Source organism: Gymnoscopelus braueri (assembly GCF_963280865.1).
Source record: "Gymnoscopelus braueri genome assembly, chromosome: 6".
Lineage (NCBI taxonomy): Eukaryota > Metazoa > Chordata > Actinopteri > Myctophiformes > Myctophidae > Gymnoscopelus > Gymnoscopelus braueri.
The window spans coordinates 21,685,536-21,711,429 of NC_137607.1; the positions used below are offsets into that span (position 1 = coordinate 21,685,536).

The 25,894-nt window shown below is 41.0% G+C and overlaps 1 protein-coding gene across 1 annotated transcript; it reads left to right on the forward strand.

Moving 5' to 3' along the window:
• plpp2b (phospholipid phosphatase 2b) lies at nt 1–25,894 on the forward strand. Its single transcript, XM_080430282.1, has 6 exons — nt 1–601; nt 15,903–16,054; nt 16,497–16,759; nt 17,347–17,404; nt 21,315–21,491; nt 22,934–25,894. Exons 1-6 carry the CDS (start codon nt 541–543, stop codon nt 23,093–23,095), a joined length of 873 nt encoding a protein of 290 aa, XP_080286408.1. The 5' UTR covers nt 1–540; the 3' UTR covers nt 23,096–25,894.

Consider the following 25,894-nt stretch of genomic DNA (forward strand, 5'->3'; position numbering starts at 1 on the left):
GGGATCATTCTGCTCTGCTGTGTGTGCAGAGTGTCTGTACAGAGCCGTGTAGAGTAAAGACTTATTGCTTTCTCAGGCACTCAGCGCTGTGTGAAATCGAAAGATCGTTGCAGTTGAAGAGGCGCTATATATATATATATAAGAGCCCAATAATAATGCCTCTTCGTCTGGTCACGAGTCGACTTTAAAAGAGTGTTATTATTCCTCTTTAAAAAAAAATAAACGCACACACCTATGGTTGTCACTCCCTGCCTGGACAGACAGGTAGAGGAAGAGGACAGACAGGTAGAGGAAGAGGACAGACAGGTAGGAGAGGGAAGATAATACCGGAAGGAGTCGTCATTATTACAGGTTGCTTTGTTTATTTGCATACCACAGTCTGCTCTGCAGTTGTTTACTCCAACAAGGCGAGCAGCAGAGCGCAAATGGACTTCATGCAAGTAGACTTATTAGTCATCAAATAAATAGTTGTATTTATTAGCTAGACTTTTTCTTTTTTTTTTAACCTTCGTGGCGTGAAGAGACTGATCGGGAACAAACATGAAAGACCTGAGGAAGAAGAAGCTGTACGTGTTGATGGACGTGCTGTGCGTGGTGGTCGGTGAGTTGACTTGGATGTGGACACTCTGTACAAGGCTCAGGCAGTGGTTGGAGGAAGTACTCACATGTTTTTTACTTGAGTAAAAGTGTCAATACTGCAATGTTAGAAGTAATTTGTTACAAGTAAAAGTCCCCCGGAATTCAAGATTTACTTGAGTAAAAGTACTGAAGTATTGGCATCAAAATGTACTTAAAGTACCAAAAGTAGAAAGTACTCATTATGCAGAATGTCCCATTTCACAAGTTTTCAAGTGTATGAAATGTATGAAAATCTTTTGAAAATAGCAGATCTACAAGCTCATGCCACGCATTGTGAGCTTGTAGATCAGATATTTTCAAATGCTGAAGTGGTTACTGTATGCTTTGTAAAGATAATCAAAATCTACATAGTAACTAGTAACTAAAGTTGTCAAATAATTGTAGTGGAGTAAAAGTATATTATTTGCCTCTGAAATGTAGTGGAGTAGAAGTAAAAACTGGAAACACTCCAGTAAAGTACAAATACCTCAAAATTGTTCTTAAGTACAGTACTTGAGTACATGTATTAAGTTACTTTTTACACCACTGGTAATAGAGGCTAGGTTACTGTACCTAGGTAGGATATCACAACAGTGCATCCCATGCTTTACCAGTCTCTTAAAGACATGATGTTTTTACTTTACCCTGGTCAAACCTCACTGTGAAGTTTATCAGCTCATGGCAGGATTACTTTTTTGTGACACTACACTATACACCAATTATTGTGTTAAGCAGTTTTTTTTTAAACGTTTTTATTTCCTTTTGAGGTGCTAGTTTAAGTTTACTGTAGCTTGCTTTGTCCACAGGACAGCAACTCCATCTGTCTCCTTTTAAGAGGCCAGGGGTGTTGAGCGGCATCATTAAATACCATAAACATTGTAAATTACTTTTTTCCCTAACATTTTCTCTTACCTGACATTAATTGTAATAGCCCTTTTAAAGCAAATTTATATGATTGCATATTATCTACTTGTGTGGTTTGTAGTGTCATACTTTTGAAGCCAGTCTGTCGTCCATTTATTGTGTTTACATGTATGCAAATCATAGGTAAAATACAGTCCAGGTTGACATGCTACATTAGATTACACCATTTGAAACCCTGCTATCATACGCCCTTTTCTGCAGTGCTGACTGACTTTGCAGCATTTTATAGAGTTTCAGGAAGCTGAATGTTTGTTTATGGACATTTGATATGTATATGTCTGTGTCCCCTTTATTCTTCAATATTTTTGTCTGCCAAGAATCCCACAAAGAATGTTCTACTTCCGCAGTTGGCACTATAGACATGTTTAAAGGTCCCTTTGCTTTGCAGACCGTTATTTTTTATCTTAACGTATTTCATCGTAAATTAATGCATTATTCTATTGGGCTGTAACGGATCAGGAACACCCTCCTGTACTGTAGGCTGTATTAGAAATTATAATGTGTAATCACTGCTTAGGTTATTTTAGATTATATAGGCCCATGGAAGACATTTTGTTAATGAATAATTCATACCCGAGTTAATATTGTCAGGATCAAATCCTCTCCTGTTTGACTCACGCAATACATTTTTATTACAATATATCGCAGCCAACACAATCATAAGGTGCCACATAAAGAAAGAAAGAAGAAAACCTTGGATACTGTGTTTTTTTTCTTCCTCCATCACCCAGAATTCAATCTGCAGCATCTTCAGAGATGTTTGTCAATTTGTCTGACATGGTGGCTGTGAGCTTGGTGTTCAAGATGTAAAAAAAAAAAAAAAAACTCAGGCTTTTGTATCATATTTCATATCATATCATATTTGATATATTATATAAATTAAAGCAAGGCAACACAAAGTACAGTAAATTGGTAGTAAGTTTAGTGATATGCAATGCTGCATGTATAACAGGGGCTGTGTGCGGGCTAGCCGGGCTTGCTGTGAAAGTAAAGTATAATTCATGCTTAATTACATGATGACGTCGCTTGCTGAAATGAACACATTTCGAAGTGAAAATGTGAAAATCGTTTACTTTCGGCGAGTGATACCAGAGACACTTATTGCATAAGGAACTTTAGCAGCAGGTTCATCTGTCATGTTTGTGTTTGTGTTGTCGTGGTGGGATGATGGCTGTTGAGAGAGAGAAGAGAGGCCCACCTGTTGGGATTTACTCCATGGCTACATAAATCTGTGGGGATTCAGGCAGTTGAACACTGCCTGCATGCAGACTACTACTACCACACACTCTGTGGCCTCATAGAAGTTTACAATGTATTAAGCTTAATCCATTAAGATCGGGAACGCATGTTCTAAAGCGAACATTTTTAACTCCGATCTGTGCTTCTGGAGTTCCTCTAACATCGTATTTTGAGATGGGGGTCCGCGGCCAAATACATATCATTTTGTGGGTCCTTGACATGGAAAAGTTGGGAGCACCACTGATATAGCAACATACTGTTAGGATTTAGAAAATATTTTTAGATATGTATTTGGCCACGGACCCCCATCAAAATATTTTGTCCCCCCCCACAGAAGCAAAGATTTGAGTTACAAATGTTCGCTTTAAAAAAATATGTATTCAAAGATCTGCACACATTTTCACGATCTCTTTCAAAAATAGCAGATCTACAAACTCATAGCGCTTGCACTCGGTACCGCACTATGAGCTTGTATATCTGCTATTTTTGAATAGCCAAAGAAATCTAAAATGACAGATGTGTATGTTGTATGTATGGGCACCGGGCGGTCAGTCCAATCTTGACGGCCCGATCCCACCCACTGACTCTCCCCTCCCTTTCTAGTTGAATCCCCACTCCAGCCTCCCAAATAATAAAATCAAGTGAACCCAATGGTTTTCTTGTCAATGATTGATGTGAGGTTGCCTCAGCCATAATAATAACTTAGCATTAATGTATTAGTCTGACAGCCTAATATTAAAGTGTGGTTTGTTTTGGAGCTAGGATTGCTGACCCTTGCTGTATTGTATAGTCTACAACTCAAACACCTGATTATTATTCAGAACACCTTGACACGGCTTGTGGCTTATGTTTTCTTTTATATATATATATATACGCTGACGCTCACTGTGTTGCAGTGTACTTAATTAAGAAATATAATACAGAGCAGTTGACCTAGACAGGGCGTAGTTCACTAATTTCTTTAACATAAGGTCTAGAATCTTGAATTTCTAATGACCCTACTTGTTGGGAGCTGGGAAACCTGTGGAATTCATCATCAGGGATACTCCGTCTTTCTCAAGCTCCTCAGATCTAGGTTTTAGACTTGAGTTTGTGGTTCGTAAAAAATATCTTTCTTTCTTTTTTCGTTCTTTTTTCTTTCTTTCTTTCTTTCATGTATCCCTCCCCTCCTCTTTCTCATTCTCTGTCTATGTAAGCGTACACTCAGCACAAATAGATGGAGGGTGTTGGCCGAGTGCACATGGGAAGGACTGAGGTTAACCTCTCCCTGTGTCTACAGCATATTTGAAGGTACCGTAGTAGTAGGTAGGCTACAGGGAAGTCAAAGGAGTAGGATTTGCTGTATTGAGTGTCACTGACTCCAGGTGATGTGAAAAGTAACGAGCACCGGTGGTCGGATTATGAGAATACACACAGGAGAAAATATTATGTGACTAAATAGCCCCGAGCCCCCAGATATGGGCTCAGTGTGATACCGCAGTTGTTGTTGTCAGTTGTTGCTCTGTGAATTACTTTGTAACAAACCTGTTTTGTTAAAAGCCCTTCATAATTTGACACACACACACACACACACACACACACACACACACACACACACACACGCACAGTGGTGGAACATAAAGAGAAGTATTATATTTTCCACACCTCACGTGTGCAGGAATCATTTGTGCATGATGATGACGACAGCTGATAGTGAAGGTGAGTCATTCTGAAGTCAGCAGTGGTGGAAAAAGTACTCAGATTTCGTAATTAAGTATACTGGCAATGTAGAAACACTCTGTTAAAAGTAAAAGTCTGCTAAAAAAAGATTTATTTGAGTAAAAGTACAAAAGTATTGGCATCAAAATATACTTAAAGTACCAAAAGTAAAAGTAGTCATTGTGCAGAATGTCCCGTTTCACAAGTTAGTTTTGTCTAAAATGTATTTTTCAAACGGCAGATCTACAAGCTCACAACGCGTCTCATCGCAACGTGTTGTGAGCTTGTAGATCGGCTGTTTTCAAATAGTTTAAATAGGGCTGACTACATTGTAGTGGAGTAAAAGTACAATATTTGTCTCTGAGATGTAGTGTAGTAGAAGTAAAAGTATAGAAAATTGGAAATATTCCAGGAAAGTAAAAGCACCTCAAAATTGTACTTAAGTACAGTACTTGAGTACATGTAGAGGTATTAGTTACTTTACACCACTGGAAGTCAGGTCTCTATGCACACATACAGGACCCCGTCCACTGCTAGAAAGGTGACTTTTAAGGGCATTTTTGGGGGTACAAACCCCTGGTCACTTTTCATGGGATATCACTGATAACCTAGTGTTTGTTCCTTGCAGGACCCCTGCTTTCCCACCGGATCGTAGTAACTTCAACTTGGCGACACCCCTAGTCACTGCGTCGTACAAGATGACATAACTTTTAATATGCTATTGGCATAAATAAAAATAATGAAAATCTGCGTATATAGGAAAATAACAAAATGGCCCCAAAATATAAAAAGCTACTCCTATGGAAAGGCTATCATATATAAATTTACTTATAATTACCCTATTTAGTTTATGTTGTTTATAGTAAAAACAATTTAGTATAGGTAAGGTTTTGCCCACTGAAATGGTACCAATATCTGGTCTGGCCCAAGGACTAGCTGTTTTACTCATGATACAATTTGTCTGTCATAACAGATACATTCGCAAGATAATCCCCACATACAACAGTACAAAAAAAAAACGATTCAGTCATAAGTAGCCTAATAAATTATTAGTAAAAAATCCGACTTCACTGTAGTAGCCCTTTCATAAATGATATTTGTACTTAGGCTGTCGTGAAAGTTTATATTTAAAATAAAAAAAAGTAGTAGTTGTGAATTAGCAAACTGGACATTTAGACTGGGAATTCCTTTATCCTCATAAGCGCTAATGCACGCAACTGTTTTCGGCAAGTTGTATTCATAGTTTCTCATAAGCGCGCGTCCGTTGTCCTTCAACAACACAGCCGTCTGCCCAAGCCCGGTGGCAAAAGCGGGTGCGCGTCTCATGCTTGCTTGTAGGCAGTGGTGTAAAGTAACTAAATACATTTACTTAAGTACAATTTTCAGGTGTTTTTACTTTACTGGAGTATTTCCAATTTTCAGTACTTTTTTTTAATTTTCTTTTACTTCTACTCCACTACATCTCAGAGGCAAATATTGAAAACTTAAGTTACTAGTTACTTTGTAGATTTTGATTATTATTAAGACATACATTAACCACTTCAGCCCTATATACATTTCCGCCATTTGAAAATAGCCGATCTACAAGCTCACAATGCGTTGCGATGTGACGCATTGTGAGCCATACATTTTATGCATTTGAAAACTTGTGAAATGGGACATTCTGCATAATGAGTACTTTCTACTTTTGGTACTTTAAGTACATTTTGATACAAATACTTTTACTTGTAACAGAGTATTTCTACATAGCAGTATTGATACTTTAAAAAAAATGTGAGTACTTTTACCATCACTGCTTGTGGGGGTAACTTTGCACAACATGCTACCCATCAAGCACTGGGAACTCACAGAACACTAGGACCCAGCAGCTGTTCTCCAAATTATAAAATATTGCACATGATTTTGGTGTTGGCAATGTATTATGACAAACCGTTCCATGGTTTTATCTTTTCACTCATGACTGCCACAAATAAATCAGTTTTACATTTTTTGTCACATTACTGATTTATAGATTTTAGTCTGACTATGGAGGTCAATACCCTCCCACACTCTTTCAGCATATAATTTTTTCATCTTGTTGCATTTTGGCTTAATCGAAATATCACCATGTTACTTCCTTGACCTTATCTGGCCCACAGATTCGAGTAATACATGCTTCAGTGTCTCCAGGGAGTTAGAGCTCTCATGTGTCTGTGTTGGGAAGACGGATTGTGCTGGGTTCTCAGAGAAATGCATTGATGACACTGATGGGAATTGTTGTCCCCAAGAGAGCTCTGTCATGGAAACTGGAGCCCTTTCAACAAGCACACGTACAAGCACACGTGAAGGCCAACATATTTCCCTCTTTCAAGTATTACAGTGCGTGTGTATTAAGGCTATTATAATTACCAAATCTTAATGGGTTTTAGAGAACCTTGAAACCAATGTAATTTGTTGCGTATACATGCAGGCTATTTTTTGCTCCCACTATATACGTGTTTTCTTTAGGCCCTAAACCTGTGTGGCCCGTTTTCTTTGATCTCCCCAAAACCAGACTGTTTGATTGCCCAACCAGATTTAGCTGCCCACCCTCCATCCCTCCCACACGCCCTCTTTACTTCTACCCTGCTTGGTGCTCAGCATGCGTATACGACGGCGGGAGCGAGCCAGCGGGATTAAACATCAAGAATAGGCAGCAAGGGCAGGATTTGGTGTGACTGGGGAGGTTGGGCGTTCCTCATGTGAATTAGAATTCCAGAGACCAACGCTGCTGACTGAGGTTGTCAGCACATACCTTCCACATTAGTCAGTCCGGCTTGTCCAGGGGTGAGACAGAGAAGGAATGAGAGGGTTTAGTTGTGTGTTTACAACACTTGATGCAATCTGTTAATGTCAGTAATAACGTCAATGGGGCACTGCAGGCTTCCTGCCGCAATGCCAACATTAGAGAGACATAAGGATTACCCTAAGGCAGTTCTCAAACTTTTTCGAGTCAAGGACCCCCAGTTTGGTTTGTATTTGGCCTCGGACCCCCATCTGAAAATGTTTTGTGCCAGGGACACCCAGAAGCAAAGATTTGTGTTTAAAAGAAATTCGCTTTTTAAAATGAATATTCAAACAAAAATATATATATATTCTTCAAAAATAGCAGATACACACAAGCTCATAGCGCGTCACTTCGTGCCGTGCTATGAGCTTGTAGATCTGCTGTTTTTGAATAGCCAAAGTATAACACATGGTTAAAGTGGTTAAAATGATTGTGACACTATATTAACAAATTTTGCTGGGGACCCCCTGGTACCATAAAGAATGATGCCAAGACATATAAAAAATAATTTTCGCTGTCTAGAGCAAGCAATTCATGAGAATATTCTCCTCTCTCACGCTCTATTACAGTTAGTCGGTCACTTTTCACCTACATCTTGCACCACAAATACATACAAAAGCATACCCGTTGCAAGACCAGACGACCTCCAAGAAATAATATGCATGATGAAATCCCAGGGTGTATGATTTCTTAAAATTGTGAATTGTAGTCAACTGTCTAGGGGTGGTTTCATGGGTGCTTTAGGTTATGGCATTGGAACTAAGCTAAGTAACTGTGAGACCATTTAAAGAAGTCCAGCCACCCAGATGAGCGAAAACAAAGACGAAGGAAAGCTGAGACATGCTGTAGGAAAAGAGGACGAGACAAGTATGAGGCTCAGCCCGATAGTGAGACTCTGTTCCAAATCATTCAGTAATTGCACATCTGCCTGGCTGCTAAATAAAGCAGTGTCTCAATTGAGGCCTCTATATTTACAACAGCCAAAGAAGTGCGTGGGAGGATGTAGGAACTGCGGATTGACAGAAAAGGAAGTGCCAGAGAAGGGGGAATTAATTACTTTGTACAGGACATGAAGCTCATTCTTTCCCCAATCCCCGCAGAAGACAGATTTTTGGCAGGCGTTGTATTGATTAATTGATAGATATGTACCACGTATTATCCTCTTCTGACTGGCACTGACTCTGTTCAGAATTCTGAGACCCTTTTGACGTAATGATCATGTACTTACCTCTCTGTCTCTCTACTGACCTCTACTCTAATGCTCATTCAGCTGAAGGTAGACACCTAGGTGCCGTAGTGAATGGATGTGAATTTGTGGGCAGCTCACATAAGAGGCATTAAATGTTCCAAAATGGGGGGGAAAGCCTCTGAAATGCGGCCTTCTTTAGTCTGAGACAGGAAATATGAGATCTGCATCCTGCAACTTCAAACAGGTCTCCCATTAGGGGCTCAGGCAGGAGATCTGTGACTGGCGGTCGGAGATTTGCTTCCTGGCTGCATTCCAAACGGGGCAGTGTTTCCTTCTGCTGTAGAGGCAGGTGTCTGGAAGACGGGTGGGCCCAGAACCGCCAGGCAACACCCCCCCCCCCTCTCTCTCTGCCCTCCCTTCCTGTGTAATACTTAGCTTTTTCTCCACAAGAGAGCTATACACAAGGACATGGGGTTTTTGGAGTTCAAGGCAAAGAACTTGGCTCTGTCTTTTAAGCAGAGGCAGTTTTGGAACCGGTTCAATTTGGGCTGTGGGATTGTCTCGTGGTATCCTCAAGACCTATTTTGTCTCTCCATGGTGCTATTTCTGTCCGCAAGGAGTACGTGCATGTGTTTGTGTCTGTCAGTCTGTCTGTTTTTCAAGAGAGAGATGCTGGTTAGTCTCTCAGATATTCTTTTGCAGTGGTAATGTTCGTGACACACACACACACACAAACACACTTCAGGGCGTACTATTCATTCTGCCTAGGACAGCAGCCCAGACTTTTTGGGCAACTTCATCTGCGAACCAATATTATTTTGATCCAAACTTGTTTGATTTGTTTTGACATGGTCATCTCATGTGTTTGTTGAATCAATGCTTCATTATGGATGTGCACAGTTCTTACGAGCTAGGAAAGGGGTTATTTGAGGCCAGGTGCCGTGATTTTTAGTAAACTAATGTGCACCACCCAGCCTACTCCAGAACGATGCAGGTCGGGAACGATGCAGGTTGGGAATTCATGCCCTACCCGGTATGGGCACCCTTTTATGCCCATATATGGGGATCCCTGATGTCATAAGTACAGTATATGCCCATATGGGTAGACAGTTTTGGACAACTGAATCTCTGAATGTGTATATACGGTCAGATTGGCGGTTCTGGACAACCGCCGATCCAATTGACTTGACACACCGGGCACCGCACTTCCTCTGGTCCTCGGCGATATGCACACACAAGTTTGTAGTCGATCGGTTGGGCGGTTCTCGAGATGAGCGAAGGACAGGTTTCACTCACTCACACTGAGATTTAGCAAATTTGTAGAAGGTTGAACTGTAGCAAACTGGCATAGCTCTCCAAGCATAACATTCTCATTTGGTTTAATCTAATAGAATTGGTATGGGGAATATCGGTGTAGTACGTTTATAATCTGGATGAATGTAATTATGAATGCAGTCAGTCATGTAATTAACTTCTGAAATATCAAAAATAAATGTATGTAAAGGATATACAAAAACTAGTATTTTCCTGTATCCCCAATGTTTAAGTTATGGGATTTTATTGAAAGAAATTCACATTTTCATTACACATAATAATCTTCACTGTTGATTTACCTCAGTTTGCACGATCTTGGAGTTAAATGAACACTGCTGATTTTCTGTGTAGGTAGGTGCTAACCCTCTTCTTTGAAGCCCTATGGTTTTCTACCAGTCCACTGTGATTAATGGTCCAGCCCTGGCAAGTGTTAAATGCTTCATAAAATATTGGGAGTTACTCTGTGACTCCTATGTGGAATTAATTACACTCCTGCCATTTTTATAGTGACTTTCAACACTTGCCATATTAAGCAAATAAACATTTCCTTGATTTTGACCAGACCAGCTCTGAAACTGAAAATAATTGCTGTGTATATATATATATTCCTATGTAGTTATATGCATTTGCTAAACAAACCGGATATACATTGAGGTACTATAGGGGTAGGGGCTGAAACCAAAACTTTTGCCCGCATTTCCAATGCATTTGCTTGCATTGTCAACATTTTACTAAATGTGAACATTCCGTTCCATGTAAGGCTTGTGACGTAATACACTTCATGTCACCATGTCCCTCTCAGTAATGACGGCAATCAACACAGTAGCCCTTCAAGGACACAGTTTGTTTTCATTTTAAATGTCCAGCAATGTAAACTCCCAGATAATGTTATGCTTTCAAATAATGTTTCGGGGTGTTTGACAGCTTGTGTAAATTTCAATCACGTTCCATATTGAAATAATTTTTGAAGAGACTTGGCAATGGCACAGTCTCTGGATAAACACGTTCACTGAAAGTTCAATAGTTCATTATTGTAGTCTTATCTGTCCTTTTTACAGTATTGTTTTTCACTGAGATAATATTGTTTGTTTCACTGTGGTCAGACATCTTTTGAAACAAAGAAAGGACAGACGGGGATCCTTAAGCTGACATTATCAGTAATGGAACATCTGAGTTTATGCTGGAGTAGCGGCAATCACAATAAATCCAGAATAGAAACCCTTGCATATCCGATGTCTCTGTTTGATTCAAGTCCAGCTACAGGGGATGGGACAGGAAAATGGTTGTTTCTTGACTGTGTCCTTTCCAGCTGGAGGCAGGATGCAGCCATCTACCTCAAGCCACCTCTGTCCCGCTGTCTCCTTACAGTCCCTGGAGTCCCCACGGACAGGATGTTAGCTGAGCTGGAGAACCCCTGTATTGTCGTAAGGCCCATCATGGACAGGATTTGGTGGCACTCATGGTGCCACCAAGGGAAATGGTTGGAATATGAGGCTTTGTTCTTCCAGTTTAACACCGCCTGTCAAGGCCAGTAGGTAGCTGCATGTGTAAACAATGTTCTAGCAGGCTTCTGTGTTTGGTGGCACTGGCAGCCAGTGGGAAGCTGCCTGCCTTCGGTGTAACAGGTGGCGCCCAGCTTCTGCTGTTCACACAGAGATAACTAACAGTCTTTCATAATTCCCACCTCTGTGATTCAGCCACACTTCCATCATCAAAGAAATCAGATTTCTTTGGCTAACAAATGTCTTAAAATGTCTTAAATAATCAAAATTAAGTGGATTATGATGTGCTTCTATGATGTACAGACTACAAAGTTTGTATTAATTGTACGGTCTTGCGGTCCAATATACGGTCGTATATTTGTCCCACAATGTCTCAACAATTTGTATTTTGAGACATTTTCATTTTCCAACTCTCCTTAATGAGGCAACAGGGGCTTAGGAGGTAAATGTACATGTTTGCCAGGGAATCGGAAGGATCTGGCCTCTCCCGACACAACGAAGTGTCCTTGCGCAAGACACTGAACCCCTAACTGCTCCCCCCCAGGTACTGTTCAGTAGCTGCCCACTGCTCCTAATAGGCAGGATGGGTTAAGGCCAAATTATACTTGTCCACCAAAATATACTTGTGCACGTAACCGTAACCGCATCCGCATAGCAGCATAATATCGTATTGAGTACAGCCTGTGTTGCTCTTGCTCTTGAATATGTGCGTGTCTGCAACACAAATTATAGTATGATCAACAACCACGTTGTCGCGTCCGCTGTCTGCAGATCCTCGCACCTACAGGGACATAGCAACTATAATCAACTGGCCTTTAAATGCACAAGACAAATATACTGTATATGTCAGATATGTTTTAGTTCATATGTGGATGTATTTGTTTATGTATGATAGGGATAGAGCACGTTCATGAACATCAGTATAGAAATGTAAGATGTAAGCATGCCAATGTTTAGCAAAAATTCTAAATTACATCCGTTGTCCTTAGGCAAGTAACAGACACAGAAACATTACAAGAGACAATATACAAATACAAACATACAAATACAGAAGTTGAACAAAATACAAGATCCAAGATCATATCAAATTAAACGTGCAGATACTGTAGGTCTTCAAAGTGTGATATGTAGGACACTCTTACGTTATTGCAAGTGGTAGCTATTCCAACATTTTCTCCCCTTTACTGACAACACATTTGTGTTACATCTATTCATTCGCAGACTTTTTTTAGGGACGGAAAAAGTGGTTTATATACTGTATTTTACTGTCCTGTAATCTCCAGCTGACAGACATCTTTAGGAACTGGGCCAGTGGCGTCAATTCAGCAAAAGCTAAGGTGTGGCAAGGTTACCTGAAAGCATCAACATCAATGGCCAGGAAACACTAATTTCCGACGTAGGCTATTGATAGAAAAGGTAAAACAGTGTCATAAGACAAACTGCATCATCATTCAACTAGAATTCTCCAAGACAAACATTCCGTAGTGGCTAAACCCTCTTGTTGGTAAAAAAAAAAAAAAATAACACCAAGAATATTCCAGACATTAGCATGAAATGTACGTGTTTCTATCATCACTCATGGTCGTCCTCAGATAACCGTTAACTTGTTTATGTAGAGATGTAGACATTGGTATTGTTGCAGCCATCTGAATTTACTTGGCACCTCTGAGAATGCCACAAAAAAAGTGTTTTGTGATTGTGAGAGATGACAAATTGCTTGTGTCCTGATTTTAATCTTCCTTAACTCATTGAGTGCCAATGACGTCGCAGACGTCACGTTTTTCATAAGCCCAGAGTGCCAATGACGTCTGAGACGTCATGGAAAAAAAAACTTTTTTTTTTTTTTTTTTGAAAAAAAAGGTTCAGAACCCAAGATATGATGATTTGAAGATTTGCTGCTCCATTCACTTCTTGTTTAACTTTTTAACTGAAAAGGCTGTATCTCGGCTCCAAAGCACTTTTTTTTTACAATGTATTTTTGGCCTTGGCACAGGGGTGATATAGCCAGAAATATTTTTGGCACTGAATGAGTTAAACTCAAACTGAACTGAAAACGTTGGCTGTTTGGCACAGGGCCTTCAGCAGGGTGATGTTTATTGGAAATCACCCTGTTACTTTCTCATGTTGGACATACTTTTCCATCATATTCAAATTCATGAAATAGGATGAAGAATTATCAAATATTTGGATTGCTCCTCTGCAATCAATGTTCAGCAGCCGAGAATCCAGCAAAGATGGTTTGCGAGGGATAGGGAGCGCTTGTTTTCCTTACAAGCCCTGCCCGAAGCCCCTCAGTCACTCGCCGTCCTACACAGGCGGTGCTTAAAAGCCCTGCATGGCCGGGGCTTGTAAAGAAAGCAAGCGCTCCCCTTCCCTCGTTCAGCTACACATACCCTGGATCACTGTAGAAACAAATAACGCACCTGTGATTGATATAAGCTGATCTAAGGAGTAGATTATAGTGTCTTTGTTTCATCACGTCTACTAAAAGGAAACCAGTCAATCAGAATCAAGGATTGGGAATATCCGTTTTATAAAAATATTTTTTATTTGAAAAAACAAAATCAAAATTCAATGTTGAGTTGAGGTTGAGTTGTGGCTCATCTTATCTTGAATGAACCCAGCAACTCTATTTTAGTTTTTCCTCTTCCTTGTTTGTCTCTTCTTTTGTCCAACTCCTCCAAGGTTAGGTATCTTGGACTCGCCGTACAATGATATGTGTCTTATCCTGTCGAAGACCATTGTTTATTCTCTCCCTAAAACAAAGCATCTTCTTTCCTGTCCTTGGACAGCTCCAATGAGTCAATACAGCTCTTTGTCTGGTGTCTGTGAGGGAACATGTGCGCAGTTGGCATGCCACTAAACAATGTCAGTCTTCATCTGATGTCACCTTGGCAACATACTGTGCCAGACAACAGCAAATATGCAACATATTATATGCATGTTGTGCATATATGATGACTAAGAAGTGCATTTAGTATGAAAAAGTTAAACAATGTTCTATCACTGTCCCATTCCCTTTAAAAAAAAAAAAAACTGTTTTATCCCCAGCCTGCAAAATTAGAGTAATGTCCATTAGTGATGATGTGGTTTAACTAGCCAGTGGTTTGTTGCAAACCTTGTACCTCACAAATTGTGCAAGGCATTTCTATTCATGATCTGTTCAACCAGGTGAATCCAGGTGAAATGTAAGATCTTTTGTTGATTTCATCTATAGAGCCACTTCATTCATACAGGGGAAGCCACAGGATTTTAGAAGGGTGAGAACCCTGGTGGTGTTCTAGACTTAGAGAATGTTCACCTCAACTGAATCCCGACCCCAACATCTGCATGTATATTTTTATTTAGTCTCAGTACATGGAAGTGGACTCCTGGCCTCTCATCAATACGTCTCCCTGGAAGTCCGCCTGGGATTATGTCAGCTGCAGACATTTGTTGGAAGAATGGGAGGGGTTCGTGCCACTGATTTACACAGAAATGTAATACTTTGGGAGACTGCACTTTTCAAGTGTGCGCAGTCGTTTTTTCACGACTGTTTTTCTTGCATTTAGTATGCGGCCACATGGCATTTTCATACTGGCCCCAAGGCTGGCTGTCTGCCTGCCATGTGGTGTAGTCAATGTAGTTTTCAGGGAGAGGAATTCACTTCACATATACGATGAAGATGCCCCGGGTCCCTGCTCCACTCCTGGTTCTACATGAAAGTTTGCCCCAGGTTGTTGGTAAAGCACACCCCCACCCCTTAGCAGCAAATTAGGTCATTCTAACACTCTTTCTGTCTGTTTAAACAGCAGATGTTTAAACAGCAGATGCAGTGTAACGTCTGCAGAGAGATGTGTTCATTAGTTTAGCTTAATCAACAGGAACTGTAGCATAGAACATTTAATGTCTTCCTCATGGCTGATCTGTGGTCTTCCTTCACACATCTGTGTGTGTGAGTGTGTGAGTGAGTGTGCGTGTGTGCGTGTGTGTATGTATGGGTTTTTGGGATGAATGCCCCAGGATAACTCAAGGACATTTCTCTATTCGTCCAGGAGTGTTGGGCAGCTATATTTGTGCTTGTTTGTGTGCACACAACCATACCCCAAATCCCTAAAGAGTTATAGTTTGTGTGTGTGTGAGAGTGATTTGTGCATGTGCCACTGCCAGCTTGCATGTGTAAAAATACTATTTCAACATTTGTTTTTGCAAACCCCTGCCAGGCAAGTGTTTGCCCTGCTTGTTTAGGTCCTCCAGGCTGTTCATCATTGTGCGTTTCAAAATAAAAGGTGTTCAGGGGCAGGCAGAGGAAAAATAATTTAGCAAACCTTGGAGAAACATTTTCCCAGATTAGGAACTGATGTCATGTCTGAAACACTGAGGGGAAAAGAAAACAGACCTGTTATTTATTGATTCCGTTCGCAAAATAATGTTTTTTCAGTCCAACTCCATTATCCTGAATTAGCCAAATCCTTATAATCATAATTTTGTTAAACACTAATCGTTCATCTCAATCAAGCATCCTCCAGAACCCATTCTTTACATTTTTAAAACTTGTTTTTTCCTCTAATCATTTTGATCATCTAAGCCCATCTAACAAGGCTGTACTTGTTTTGCTTTATTCTCACTGTAGCGGCGCTGCCCTTCATCATCATGAACATTATATACAGGCCGTACCAGAGAGGGGTGTACTGTGATGATGAGAGCATTATGTACCCCCTAAAATCAGACACCATCACCCATGGCCTGCTGGCTGCTGTCACCATCTCCTGCACTGTCATCATTGTAAGTCCTATTTTTCCTCTCCTGGGAGAAATATTCATCCTTACTGCTCTTTGTCATAGTTTTTCTTTTTTAATTTGATTTGATTTATTTGATAAGCAAAACCACATGGTTACAGCAGTTTGACTTCGAGACTTATTTCCATTGAGGTCCTCTCACATTTAACAGTCAATAAGTTGGCACGCTTGTAACCTATTTTCTAAAATCAACATCTAAAATGTTGTGGACTGGTCTTTGTTTACTATCACATAGTTTTATATAACTGAAAGTAAAAAAAAAAATAGTAACTTACTTAGGAGGGAATAGTCCAGTGACACACAGGATATTAAAGTTTCCCTCTCTCTTTGGGTTTTAGCTTGAGGATATTTAATCTTGTCAAACTGCAATAATGGAAGTCTGAATAATATCATCTCTGTCTTCTCCTTTCTCTCTTTTATTCCCTCAGGTCTCCTCTGGAGAGGCCTATTTGGTCTACAGCAAGAGAATCTACTCCAACTCTGACTTTAACCAGTATGTAGCTGCTCTCTACAAGGTATTGGGCACCTTCCTGTTTGGGGCAGCCGTCAGCCAGTCGCTAACTGACCTGGCCAAGTTTACCATTGGCCGCCCGAGGCCCAATTTCATGGCCGTTTGCGCCCCCAAGGTCTGCAAGGGCTATGTGCTTGAGATTAATTGCACTGGCAGGCCTCGAGACGTCACAGAGTCCAGGTAGGAGACGTGAGCATTTTCCTGTCTGTGTCTGAGTCCATTTTTACACTTTAAGAAATTAATTAATGTTCTTTTTTTTTTACTGTGTATTTGAATGTTAACACGTTCCATGCCAGACGTTAATCTCATAATGTACTCACCAGTGCCAACGTGTTATTGTTGTTTTTTTGTTTTTTTCACGTCGCCATAGACCTTGTTAAAATCCTTAAGATTGAGCTGTGCACTGTCTGTATACATCGGCGACATCTCACTGAATCTACCAGTGAAAACCATGTGTCAAACGGAGCTCCATGGTTGTAGTTAGAAGGGTTTACGTTAAACAGTGATATGCGAGGAGAAAAAACTACAAGGAGAAAATTAAGTTTCAGTTTCGTCATTAGAACGAGGGCCGACGTGATCATTAGCGTGGTAGTTCCTGGCCAAACAGGAAACCGGTGCGGTAGTGTGGGTGTGGGTGTTGTGAAACATTTGCCACTCACAAAAGATATACAATTTAACTTTAGTTTTATTGAAAAAGTTACCTAGTATTACTTTAACATGAGGTAATAAAAGGTTAAAAACATGTTTTTATTATTTTTGTTCTCCAGGTTATCCTTCTATTCCGGTCACTCTTCGTTTGGAATGTACTGCATGCTCTTCCTAGCGGTAAGTAGAACAAAAGCCTTCTATCCCGTGTGAACACATGTCACGATCATGAATCAGTCTCATGAGAGCCCAGACGGAATCATCTGATGTCATGTTTCTGTTTTTAGATCAGTATTAAAGGACTGATTGTGTTGTGTTGTGTTGAGGGGGATTTCATAGAGTCACAGACAGTGCCAGTGTGGACATATAAGGACAAGGCAAGAGTTCAGTTGGAAGAATGTAGACACTTAGACAAATGAGCTGGAGGGAAATGCTGCAATTTCTCAGAGATGATGAAGGCAGCACCAGGACTGTTCTCTGACCCCCTTTGTCTGTCCAGTTCACTACCCTTGGCCTTGGGTCTGTATGAAGGGCCAGGCGCTGCTGCTAGTAGTAGGGGGTACTAAGCACAAAAAATGGCCAAATCGTTACGCGGCGGATAAAAGCATGAAATTTGATACAGATGTCCCTTGGGTCATCCTAAAACATCCTAGAAGGGGTGCCCAAAAAAATCTTAAACAGGAAGTGAGTTATGGACAAAATTCAAAATGGCCACCTAAACTGTTGACCGTTGACTCAAAAGACAACAAAAGAATCTCCAAAAAGCATAAAATTTGGCACATATGTCCCTTGGGTCATCCTAAGACATCCTAGAAGGGGTGCCCAAAGGAATCTGAAACAGGAAGTGAGTTATGGACTAAATTGAAAATGGCCGCCTAGTGTTGTCGATTGACTCAAAAGACAACTAAAGAATCTCATAAAAGCATACAATTTGGCACACATGTCCTTTTGGTCATCCTAAGACATCCTAGAAGGGGTGCCCAAAAAAATCTTAAGCAGGAACTGAGTTATTGACAAAATTGAAAATGGCCGCCTACAGTGTTATCCATTGACTCAAAAGACAACTAAAGAATCTCATAAAAGCATACAATTTGGCATACATGTCCCTTGGGTCATCCCAAGACATCCCAGAAGGGGTGCCCAGAAAAATCGTAAACAGGAAGTGAGTCATTGACAAAATTGAAAATGACCGTCTACAGTGTTGTCGATTGACTCAAAAGACAACTAAAGAATCTCATAAAAGCATACAATTTGGCATACATGTCCCTTGGGTCATCCTAAGACATCCTAGAAGGGGTGCCTGAAATTATCTGAAACAGGAAGTGAGTTATTGACTAAATTGAAAATGGCCGTGTACAGTGTTGACAGATGATGCAAAAGTTAAAAATAATCTCATATAAAAGCATGACATTTGGTACAAATGTCCCTTGGGTGATCTGAATGCATCCTAAGGGGTGCCAAAAAAAGTTTTAATAGTCTCTCAATGGAAAACACTCCTCCCACACGGGCTGCACTGCTACAATATTCAAATCGAGCAGCCAATCTGGCATTTGGTCCAGAAGCCTGAAAGCTATGCAATCTCTACCATCTCCTGACAAATATGGATGGATTAAAGTCGCTGATTCGTGGACACCTTTATGGACACTCTTGCCAGAGGCTGCTTAAGTTTGTAGAGAACTCAAGTGTGGCTGCAAAGCTGAGCCCTTCTGTTCGAGAAAGTGTAGATGCCGGGATGCTGGGTTACCTTGCAGAGCATTATGCCAATGTGCTGGTAATTGCGAAATGGCACACATGAATACATGTAGTTACTAAACACTAATCACAAAAAAACAGTAATGATCAAGAAGAAAATACATGAGAAGATAGAGTGTAAAACAAGCAAGAAGATGTAGAGTGCAAAATAAATAAGAGAGTAAAATAAGAATATGCAGAGTAAGATAAGATGCAGAGTAAAATAAATAAGAATATGCAGAGAGTTAGATAAATAAAGAAGATTCAAAGAGTACAATAAAAAAATAATGCAGAAAGTAAAATGAATAAGTGATGTAGAAATGAAAACAGAAGGTAGACTACAAAATACGGCAGGTTATGCACTGCATAACCTGTCGTATTGAGTCTGCATAATATGCAGACTGCCATGGTCAACTGTTTAAACAGCCATTTAGAATTTCTTCAACATGGTCCCTTCCTAAAAAGTTTAATAAACAAGCAAATAAATAACCTCTTCTAGGATATATTAAGAAGCACTCAATGTACGTACCAAATTATACACTTTTATGACGTCCCTTTATGTTTTCTTTTGTGTCAACTGCTTTAGGCGGTCACTTCCTGTTTAAAACCTTTTTGGGCACCCCTTGTAGGATGCGTTCAGATCACCCAAGGGACATTTGTACCACATTTCATGCTTTTATGAGATTCTTTAGGTATCTTGCATCATCTTTCAACACTGTAGGCGGCCATTTTCAATTTAGTCAATAACTCACTTCCTGTTTCAGATTATTTTGGGCACCCCTTCTAGGATGTGTTAGGATGACCCAAGGGACATATGTGCCAAATTGTATGCTTTTTGGAGATTCTATAGGCTTTTTGAGTCAATCGCCAGCACTGTAGGCGGCCATTTTCAATTTAGTCAATAACTCACTTCCTGTTGAAGACTTTTTTGGGCACCCCTTCTAGGATGTCTTAGGATGACCCAAGGGACATGTGTGACACATTTTATACTTTTTGGAGATTCTTTAGTTGTCTTTTGAGTCAATCGACAACACTAGGCGGCCATTTTCAATTTGGTCAATAACTCACTTCCTGTTTCAGATTTTTTTTGGGGCACCCCTTCTAGGATGTCTTAGGATGACCCAAGGGACATGTGTGCCACATTTTATGCTTTTTGGAGATTATTTTGGTGTCTTTTGAGTCAACGGTCAACAGTTTAGGTGGCCATTTTGGATTTTGTCCATAACTCACTTCCTGTTTAAGATTTTTTTGGGCACCCCTTCTAGGATGTTTTAGGATGACCCAAGGGACATCTGTATCAAATTTCATGCTTTTATCCGCCGCGTAACGATTTTTCACTTAGTACCCCCTACTATAGACGGTGTGCTTCAAAGGGGCCAAGCAAGGCAATTTGTCATCCTCTAAACTTTGTTTGGCAATAGCAGTTGAAATAAGAGACTGAAATGTCACTACTAGCTCGAATATGTAAAAGCCTGTAAAATACTGCGCTGTACGTAGTTTGTATTTCGGTTATTGGCTCGAAGTAAACGGAGCTAAGCTTACAGATGTCCAGCTTATGTACTGTCTACTGTATTACTGTACAAGCGTCCTGCAGTGTTCAGAGCTGAGTTTGAGTGGCTGGATGGCAGGGGGGCTCTGCTGTAGTGCCAACATCCACCACGCCTCTGACAACCAGCTTGTGGAACCCCAGGAATCTGTGTGCCTTTGCCAGTTTCATACTTCTCTTCTTCCTCCTTTTTAAAATGGAGTTTCAGTTCATAGTAGGGGGTGTTTGAAATTATATTCAACACATTTTCCCCAGTTAGACACAATTTTAAAACGTACCTACTGTAAGTCAACTGGTTTTCTTTTTTACTTAGACGTAGTGGCGGTGCATGCAAGTTGTTGCCTCTTCTTTTATCGCTGGGGTTACTTTGGACTGAAGCCTAAACGGAGCCTGCCTGATAATGTATGCTACATAGTTTACCTAGAAAATATTGAAAGTGCACATTTTAAAGCTGCATTACCTCACCACTTCGTCAGCAGACAACATTTTGACTGCAAATGCCAATGCAAATAGATGCTCATGCCAGTTATAATAGCTTCTCTTCTCCGAATTATGTTACCTTGTTTGGTCAGAGGACATTTTAAAAGGCCAGAAGAACCACTTAGGACATGTGTTAACAGCTTTGTGAAAAACAGAAAGGAATGTTTAAATAAACATGCTCTTTCTCGCTATGCCCTTGACTTCCCCTCTCTCTCTCTCTCGTTCCTTTCCCTGGTCTGTCTCTCCTTGCCCTTCATCCCTTTCTCTCCCTACAAACCACTACCATCCATCCATCTTACTCTCCCTCCCTCCCTTCTCTCCCTCTCTCTCCAGCTGTACGTCCAGGCAAGGTTGGTGGCCAAATGGGCAAGGCTCCTCCGACCCACAATCCAGTTCTTCCTGGTGGCCTTTGCGGTGTACGTGGGTTACACCCGAGTCTCTGATTACAAGCACCACTGGAGTGATGTGCTGGTGGGCCTGCTGCAGGGAGCACTCATCGCTGTCCTCAACGTGAGTTCTGCTGTCTCTTTGAAGTTGGGAAGTCCTACGGTATATGTTCTTCCAATGGTTATGGAGCTTCCAGTTCATCAACAGAAACCATAGAACTAAGAAGCAGGGATCGTCGCCATGCTGGCTTGTGGTGGACATTACGAGTGCATTTGGTTCCATTTGAGCACTCTCAGAGTTATGAGGGTCGTTGAAAATAAAAAGTTAGAGAACCGCTGTCCTAGTGGACTCCTAATGTGCGTTAGTATCATAGTAAATCAATGTCATACACATTCTGAAGATATCCCAGAGACTGACACTCAGTAATTGGGTCTTATGATCAAAATAAGAACAATATAATGTCATGTAAAAAACAAAAAAACAAACATTTGCCATGGACAAGGCCAAGTCTTGCCACGGACACATCTGTCCGTGTACAGACACAAGGGCTGGTAACTTTCCTTTCCTTTTTCTTTTTTTTTTTGACAGGGACAATACAAAAAACAATTGCTCGGATCCAATAAAACATATTTTTTGTTTGTTTTTATAACTTGATACATTGTTTTTTTGTATTGTCCCTGTCAAATAAACATACAAAAAAAAATTATAATAATAATTTTCATATTCAGATATACATATGTTCCCAATATTCGAATAATTCTTGAATATCGTTTACCAGCCTTAACGGACACATTGATGATTCCTGCTAAGAAGGCTTTCTATGTCCATGTTTGATTCATAACGGAGATGTGCGTTGCAGAGCTAGCTTCAATCTTGTTCAATGTTATTCAAATTTCAGACCACAACTTTGAGTCTTAGTTGTCTCTGTTTTATGACTTCATGAAAAACATTCTTTATAGAAGTGCGGTGTGCCCCCAAGTTAAACTCAAGATTTGAGACACCCACATTTTAGACAAAAGTAATTTGCTGCTCACGAGGAGCCTCCTACACCAGGCAGGTCTCTAGGCAACAGCTGTTTGGCCCACTGGAGCACGTCATCCAGCTGGGTGTTTTATTGTTTGACCACTTCCCTTTTTTGATTGAAGTGCTGTCAGAAATTACTTGTGGAATTCCTCGAGGTGTGTGTGTGTGTGTGTGTGTGTGTGTGTGTGTGTGTGTGTGTGTGTGTGTGATTCATATTGGAAAGTGAGACTGGGCATTCAGACTGCTGTGCGCAATTTGAGACCCTCCTGGGCACAATATTTTATGGTTTCTCGGGGCTGGAGGGGCCTTGCGTCTCCCTGTGTGTTCCACTCGGATATATCTATGTATGTGTGAGTGTGCCTGTGTGAGTGTGCACATGTATGCGTGCATGGAGCAGCTGTGCAATGAACAGGTCCTTCCAGACATGTGCAATCACACTTTCCACCCCAGCCCCTTTGCATGCTTTACATCCCTTGCACTTCTCCCTGGGAAAAGATTATTCTCCAACTGAACAACACCAACCTTCATCTCTCTCTCCATAGGTTCACTTTGTGTCCGACTTCTTTAAGAAACGTCCGCCTCGCTGCGCCACCAGCCCAGAGACTGAGAGCGACGAGCCGGAGAGGAAACCCAGCCTGCAGATCGCGGACGCAGAGCAAAACAACCATTACAACTACCACCATCACAACACGGGGCCTGTGTGAACAGGGCTTACGCTGGGGTCCTTGGGCTGCAAGCTGCTTACCCAACCATATGTAACGAGGGCCCAACCAGAGGGCTTCAATCTTGATTTTGTTACTCCTAGAGTATGTATAGCTCTATATGAGAGGGTCGACCTGTGACCCCAGTCTGCTGTCTGTATTCCACAGCATGCCGACTTACAATCTTTCGTGAGACGACCCTGTTCTAGTGTCTCAATATGGATTCTTCATTCTGCAGCGTACAATATGTAGCTGTTTGACCCGGGGGTCAACCTAATGGCCCCAGTCGACAGCTTACAGCCTCCAAGCCCGCAGCTCCAGATGTGTCAACCACTTACACTGCACCTACCCCCTCAAACCACTGGATTGACTGAGGGGACTGCGCCCTATTCCCGGGTGCCTGAGCTCCCTCTCAAAGATGATGACCTCCTCTCCTCCCAAAGGAGAGAGGAGTATATTGATTTTGAAGCATCATTGCTGATGCTGAAGTGTATATCCTTATTACGTGAGTTTCCGTTTTAATGGCCTTTGTGTACAGAATCGACTTAGCTGGCAGTGATGAAGGCACTATAATAAGGACAGAAGGACGATAAGAGGGTTCAATATTGTTGAAGGTATAATGCCTCGGTTGATCCCATTTTAGCGCACCTTAACCTGGCCACATCATGCTAGGAGACTCAGTATTGGACATCCCTCCAATACTAGATGACCTTCAGGTTTCTGCTTAAGTTCTGAGTTGATGAAAGGATCACACAGCTGCAAATCACACAGATCTGTCATAAGTTGTAAAAAGACAGCCAATAACAGGCAACATGGAGCCACACAGCCAATAGTGAAGACTGAATTAGTACCAGCAATAGCCACCAATAATCATATGGTCATGTTATTCACAGTATATCTCATTTGTAGACATTTCAGACAACTTGCTGAGCTGCTAGCTAACTTGTTTGTTCAGGTGTATATCGGGCTTACATAGTTTTTGTATCAGACCGACAAGGCAAATCACATCATTTTAATGTTTAATGTCAGTGTATGCTTCTAGTCATCATTTTGACATAATGTTTATGACGTATGTTTTGTCAACTGATTATTCCAGTCATTGTGTCACTTTGCTCACCTCATTCTACAGGTGTCCCCCGAGATCTGTCCACATTAGTCTAAAAATGTGACCACTAATGGGAGCAGCTCTGACTAGTCTGCTATCGGACGATGGAGGTATTGAGTCGTAAACATGTTCACACCACCAGATCATCAGGTCTGACCTCTGCTGCCCGACAGTGCCAATATATCTCCAGACAGGGACGGATTCGCTCTGAATATTTAGAACGGTATAGTCATTAGCCTGTGGCCAGCGTTACTTATTTTCCAAAAGTAATCGGAACAATTGATTGATTCGTTTTTCGCCTGTGTGAAATGGACTGCAGAGTGGTAGTATACATTGACGTGGATAGCTTGTCTTAGATTTTTAACAGTGATATACCACTACTAGAGTGTAAAAAAATCACTGCCATTTAAAACACATGGACATTTTGCTTTAATTCTTACCTTTTCTTTCAATCTTTTTGGCTTTATTTTGAGTTAGTTTTTTGTTACATTGTGTTCTGTTATTATAGAATGAGAGGGCCATTTTGATAATGGCGTTAATTTATTTGAAATACAAGAAGTGCTTTATTTACTTGTGGAAGGATGGAAAAAGATTCTCCATGCCAGCGCTGTTTAGGTTTTGTGCAATCACCCCCTGCTTGCCACTACGAGCCACTAATACCATATCTGTCTGCTAATACCATGAGACGTGTTTCATGTTCAATTAAGTCTATATATGTACATATATATGCATGTATGTTTTTACTCTACATGTAGGGTATGTTTTCATTTCACATGTACAGAGCACTCTGGCCCATTACTAAACCGGTGCCTTCTCAGATTAGTGCCTTTTTGGAGTTGCCACACAAAAGGATCCAATTCCAGGTCTAAACATGAACCAGATGCCTTGGCAGGGCTTTTTAAGGACTGTTGTAACGATAAAAGGCTCCGTACCAAACACCAAACTCTGTGCTGCAAGCTGGTAACACTGCTCCTTTCCCACTTCAAAAGATTCCACTGTTCCATGTGCATGGATGGGGGTTAATTTGCGAATAAGGGCTCCTGTACAGTTGTTGTACAGCCCACAGTGGACTGATGACATTTCAGACAGACCCGATTAAAAAAGGGAAAACCCCAACAAGATGGAGGAAGAAAAGAGTGAGAGGGATTCTCACCTGGTAGTGATTGTGAGGGCCCCAGAGATGACCTGGGACTGTGGAAAGCATATGGGACCATAGAGGTGGAGACTGGAGTGGGGGGCCCCTGTGGTGAGACATGGTCCCTTGGGACATCTCCATTTTGTTAAGACGTTTGGGCTTTGAATTCCAGAGAATGAGAACCACCTGGAATGGATTTCAGTAAAGGGTTGTGCAAGCCCCCCTATCCTCTCACCTGTGTATTACGACAACCACCATCCATCCAGCGGCCCAGGTTACACAGCACACAACAGTGGATGGTGATGTAAAAACGTCATGGTCTTTGATTTTGCTCCAGCTTCTCCTTGTTTGTAACTAGACTCTGCTGGGCTTTCTCTGGGTGACGTGGCTCTGTATCTTTTTACATTTTCCTCTTGGTGTTTCGGTGCCTTTGGTCTTTGCTGGCCATTCTTCTATGTGTGTGTCAAATATAAATCGTGTGTTTACTTTTGTACATTGACTCATCTGATAGATTGTCTGTCTGTAAAACAGAGAATTTTAAATAAAGAACCTATCTACAGTA